Here is a 6,000-nt window from a genome sequence, read left to right on the forward strand (position 1 = left end):
TCTCTGGGGAGTTCTTAACCCTCCTGACACACGGCACATCTGTTTTGCTGATGTTTTACTTACGGTGCAAGTGATTGCAGCTTGTGTGAACACTTTTAAGTGCCTTGTGAATGTTTCGTAATTTAACTGTAGGCTACATATCGAAAAATATCCGTTGAGAACGAGAAAAACTGGTTAGAGTATATTATTGTATTTTCCAAAATTAGAAAATACGTTGTATACGAAGAAAGTCTAACCCCCCCGCCCCAAAATTGTCTTTCTGAGAAAAAAAAGTCTGGAAGAAACACTGGTTGTATGTCAGTAACTTGCTATTCAGGTATTCAGTGTAGGGGGAGTCGTCTTAGTGTCAGTGAAAATGTTTCTATGCTGTTGCGTTGCTCCTCTTTCAAGAGTTTCTTCCAGGCATCTCTTCGCCCCCCCCCCCGGAAGAAAGACTACCATCCCCCCCGTCCACGAACAAAATGGAATTTATTTAGAAAATATATACTTTTAACAGTTTTTTAACAGTATCCTCCCAGCCCAAAAAAATTAAGTCCGTCCCCGAAAGTTTCAAGTGACATCCCGGAGAAAAAAGTCTGGAAGAAACACTGCCTCTTTTAATATAGAAAGACGTTGTAGACTTCCGATAAAAATGTATAAATGCTTTTCAGAGTTCACCCCCCACCCCAAAAAAACAAAAACAAAACAACAACAGCTGTGCTTGAATATATAAAAAAACCAACATCTACGAGAAATAAATTTAAATTATGAGCACAGCCGTGTGTAAAGAGTGCAGGTGGAGCTATTTCCCTAACTCGTTTTTGTAGGCCTGATATTTTAGCAGACATGGTGTTTGTTCCACCATATGAACGGCCATTAGAATCACAAACAAATACATCTGTTACTACGTGTTGTAAACGTAGACGCTTCATAAATGGTATCACGACTTAACACTAGTCTAGTACTATAATAATGCCTAATTGCTACATGAAAAGAAATCTTGTGAATCATTTACATCGATGTACCGACCAAAAAAAAAAACAACAACTTCTGATAAATATCATTGTTTAAAATTTTGAGTTTAAAAAGTTTTCAAAAAGTCGCCACTTAACTGAAAATGGGCACCCCCCCCTGCGTAGGCTATTGTCGCTACAGTTTAAACATTTTAAAAAGTAGTCTTTTAAGATAACAAACAATTCACAACAAAAACAATTCACAACACAAAGCAAAATACAACTCAAACACAACACAAAATAAACAAAAAAAAAAAAAAAAAAAAAAAAAAAAAAAAACTGACACAATAGAAAAACAACAACAAATAGCAGAATTATTTAAAAGATTTAAAGATAAGTGAACAACACAATGGGGAAATATTACTCTGTTTAATAAAGTTCAGTATTCAGATTTTAATTATAATTTTCAAATTCATCTAGATCAAGTATATCTTTAATATTTAATAATAATTACACATTACAATTAGTTTTAACTAAATAATTTTGTCTTGAGCAGAATAACCTATATTAACATTTGTGTAAAAAAATATGAGCATCAAATATAGATAACGTGTTTTGTGTGTGAGGAATTCAGGAATTAAATATTTCCAAAATAAATTTAAAAAATTCAGTGGACGTTGGATGTCCATGACGTAAACACGGAGCAAAGTATTTTATAGTAGAAGCAAACCTTAGTAGAGACACGTGATTTGAATACGCCTTATTGGTTAACAAACCGAGCCTAAACTGAAATTTTTCACCCTCCCACGAGTGCAATTTAGTAATAAGTGATGAAACTGTATAAAAATGAATAACAAAAAAGCAACGCAACAGCATCAAAGCAACTTTTTATGCAACAACACAAAAACAAAACGTGTCAGAATAATTCAGAACTTTAAAAAAAAATATTTAAAAAAAAACAACACAAATATAAAATTAAAATAAAAAAAATTGTTTCAGTTTGGAAGTTAGACTTTAATTTGAAGTAAATCTTGCTGGAAAGTAAGGCTCAGTTTACTTTTCGGATTTTCATTTCCGCCGCATCAAGATTCTTACCGCTTGTAGACAACGAGTCCCAATGGACCCCTTTAGCCCAGTCTTTGGACCTCCACACGCCGGTCAAATAGCAGTGATGACAATCCCTATACCACCATCCTCCCGTGTACGTTCGCGCACAGTGATTGACCGTAGGTCTGTCGTACGTGTAGAACCTAATGCCGTCGTGATATTCTAGGTCGTCCCCGACGTTTCCTGAGAACTGACCAACATGAAGCGTGTAGAAGAGGGTCTCGCTGTCGATTTTAAACGTGTTGTAGTTGGCGTAGTAATCTTTACCTTCAAACTTCATGTCCACTCTCAGCTCCCATTGTCCAGCCTGTCAGTTACAGCAAGAGAAAATTACTATAAATTAATAACGAAAACGAAATATGACGTCACATTTAGCATATAGTAGAAAATAATATCAAGCCGGAGAGTGCACACAGTAATATGACGTCATTGATTCTCGAGTAAACATTGAATAAAAAGGCAATTTTGTCTTATCTTAAAAGTGGCCCAACGTGAAATTTTTTTTCCTGAAGGGTCACCGCGATTTTTTCATCGGGACCCAACGATTATTTTACATGGAGGTCCACTAAATTAATCTCTGGGGGGTCCACCGAGATTTTTCCTGCCGGTACACCGGCGGGCCAGTCCAAGCATATCCACCCGGAGAAAGCGCATAAATAGTGCACTTATTTTGCGAAGAGAACACACAGAAAAAAAAACACGGCTACGCGTCTACGATTTCGACGATATACCATCTTTTTAAAGATTTTATAAATTGATTTAAAAGTCATCGACATTGTTGCGAAACCCTATTAAAACTATCAGAAGGGTTACAAATAGCAAAGGTCATGTTTATCCACTTAAATATATATAGCAGATGTGCCTGAAAAAATGAGGTAAACAATCTTAAAAATGTTGTGTGTGTGGGGGATATGTCCCTTAATGTACATGTTTTAAGTTATTTACTTACATTGCTTAAAGTGTGTACTTCTTCTAGTCCCAGCCAAAAATCGCCATCAAATAAACCAAACCCGTTTCTGTAATCTGTCCAAGGTCTTGAGAAGTTCACACCTCCTTGAATGCGGCGCTGAAGGATAACCATTTAAAATTAGATAAACGTATAATGTTTTTATTGTTGATATGTAAGGGTTTTAAATGTTGTATTTGTTCTACGACATCTGTTAACAATGACAGATTCAAAGTTTCTTTAAAAAGGACATTAATAAATAAAAATTTGAATAATTTTTAGCTTTGATTCTTAATTGGAGGAAAATAAAACAAAAATTAATCCTCAAAATCTTAGCTGTTTTGCCGATTAAACTTTTTGATGTCTTTAAATTGTGTTCATTTTTTTTGTTTACGCGATGTCAATATAGAGGCGTAGCCACCCATTCCGGCGCCCGGGGCGAACTATCAATTTTGCATCCCACTCGTTTTTATAGTCCTATAGATATTCACATTTGTGAAATACATCCCCCACTATGTTGGGAAAGTTTGAGGCGCTGTTTACCATTCTGTTTTTATTATGGTGATGTAGAAAACAGTTTTAAAAGTCTGTAAGCCCAAGTAGCCGTGTATTGTATTAACTAGACTGTAGATAATTCAGTAATACAGCTTCGAACGAACTTTTTGTATATTTTTTCTACCCCGTTAGGCGCCCCTTTAGGGTCGGCGCCCGGGCGGCCACGCCACATCCGCCCTGACCCTCGCTACCCTTATTTTTCAATTAAGTAATTATAAAGTTACTTTAATGATGGTATAATGTATCAGATGTAATTGTATTATCTTATGTGTGCCCAGTGAAGACTATGAGGTGTGAAGTATATTACTTGTGTTGTAGTAACTACTTATATAAAAAAACATTTCCATTGTGTTGACACAGGACTGGAATGCTTAAAGCAATATGTATTGAGTTTTGGGTTTTCATTTTACCTCAACAGAATCCACTCACACCCATGAGTTTTACAGTCAACAGAATCCACTCTCCCAATCAGTTTTACAATCATCAGAATCAATCCAACCCCATCAATTTTACCATGATCAGAATCCATCCACCCCCATCAGTTCTGGTATCACATAAGACATCTTTTCCAGTAGGGGACTTCAGAACAACCCGTTCAGGCAAGTTGATGGCGTTTCTGTCACAGGTTTCCTAAGGGCATTATTTTTTTTAAATTTATCAAACTAGTTTTTACAGTTTTGTTAAAATAAAAATGTGTAATATATACAAGTTAATAATCCTAATAATAAGTGTTGAATAAGGCGTCACCTATTAAGCAGTGCAATCCGCGAGATCTTAACCGTCACCAACTAATTTTATCTTAATTTTTAGCGCAATTTCCATACTGACAATTGCGATTATTAATTCTGGATGGATGGATGGATGGATGGATGGATGTGTGTCCGCAGCTTTAAGTCGTATCTCCTTCTCAACGAAGCAATATCGAGGACTAGTTCCAAAAGCAAATATGTTAAGCAAGTTCCGAGGATGATTGTGGGCCAAAAAATTCTCGGAATTCCTTCCTAGATTTCCCGGAAAAGCCAAATATACCTCGAAAAAATGCAGTTTTTGGCCCATATCTCGGCAACCAGACCACTTAGCGACTTGAAACATTTACCAATCGATTCCTGCCATAATTTAGAACAAGATTGCCGAAGAAATTTTTCAAAAAATATCCTTTCGTTCGGTCACAAAAAATTAATTAAGGAAATTGCGCTTAAATTGTCACTAGACTTTTTATTAACTTGTTTTTCTTGTTTACAAGGTCTGCATTTAAATAAATACAGCGGGGGTAATCTTACCTAAACTCTCACATATATTCTTACATAACAGTCAGGGGGATGGCTTTTTCATGCAAACCGGAACTCGTTCAAAATTTGCCAGAAGCATGCGCTTACAATGTATTACCTATCTGCAAAATTTCGTCAACCGAACGTAAATGGAACTCAAGTTATTGGCTTTCAGAACCGGAAGTTGAGTAAGTACCACTTTCGGTTACCGGAAATCGTCCAAAAGTTGATACGCCGAGATTTCGATAAATCTGGATTTAGATATTTGCCCAATTAAAATAAGCCTCATCTAATGGAGTACTGAGGTGTAAAACGGTGAAAACTGTCCCAATTTCATGTGATGTTTGTGCACAATTACAATGCTTTCCCTATACTCCGTATAAGAGAAAGTAAAAACGTTCTAATTAAATTGATTGACACTTAACAGAAGAACAGACAAACAAATAAAAAGCCCACATCACACGCATTATATAACGCTGGTTTCTATATCAATAATATACTCACATGTTGTGGATTAAATCCTATTTTCAAAATAACATTGAGACTGATTAGACTTGTGTTTAGGTCATTCTCTATGTCTTGAATCTTGTCAAATATAGCTTGAACTCTTCTCTTATCTGCCGTGCTCAGCTGATTTTCAATTTCGTGCAAGGATTCCCGCTGTTCCTCAAAGTTGTTTCCGAATTCTATTATCTTCAGGTGGAACCTCACTAGCATCGTTTCCAGAGTCGAGTTTCCATTACTTGCAAGTTGTCCTGCATTGAAAAATTGAAAATATATAACGGCGTCAAATTTCTAGCTACTTGTTACTGTGGATATAATTATTTTCAAAAAGTAGGCCAACCCAGGCTTGAAAAACCTCCGTATTAACTTAAACTTGAAATAGGTGAAAAGGTAGTTATTTTAAAATAAGTATAAGGCACATCAAATGTTAGTTTAAATTCAAGTTTCTATAAAAACTGCACTTTGTTAAAGATGACATAATTTTCTACGCTAAAAAGAAATAATTAAATAGGAATCAGAATGTCAACTCACCAGAACAGAGACAAATGTTGACAGCCAACTCTGCAGCCAATCGCACAGCATACATGATACTGGTTTGTGTTGATGTTGTCTTCGTGGATTTCTCAAGGAGTGCGTGGTTCACGATGAGTGTCGACTTGGTTATATACAAAACTTATTAGCATATCAG

General features: G+C 35.8%; 1 protein-coding gene across 1 annotated transcript; it reads right to left on the reverse strand.

Annotated features, from left to right (window-relative positions):
• Window positions 1–1,961: 1,961 nt before the first annotated feature.
• LOC131927525 (ficolin-1-A-like) lies at window positions 1,962–5,527 on the reverse strand. Its single transcript, XM_059283218.1, has 4 exons — window positions 5,313–5,527; window positions 4,054–4,170; window positions 2,989–3,105; window positions 1,962–2,346 (listed from the first exon to the last, which is right to left on the reverse strand). The coding sequence occupies exons 1-4, from the start codon at window positions 5,523–5,525 to the stop codon at window positions 1,981–1,983; spliced, it is 813 nt and encodes a 270-aa protein (XP_059139201.1). The 5' UTR covers window positions 5,526–5,527; the 3' UTR covers window positions 1,962–1,980.
• Window positions 5,528–6,000: the final 473 nt, after the last annotated feature.

Source organism: Physella acuta, unplaced genomic scaffold (genome assembly GCF_028476545.2).
Source record: "Physella acuta isolate Inbredline_101_S28 unplaced genomic scaffold, ASM2847654v3 ptg001414l, whole genome shotgun sequence".
In the NCBI taxonomy this organism is placed as follows: Eukaryota; Metazoa; Mollusca; class Gastropoda; family Physidae; genus Physella; species Physella acuta.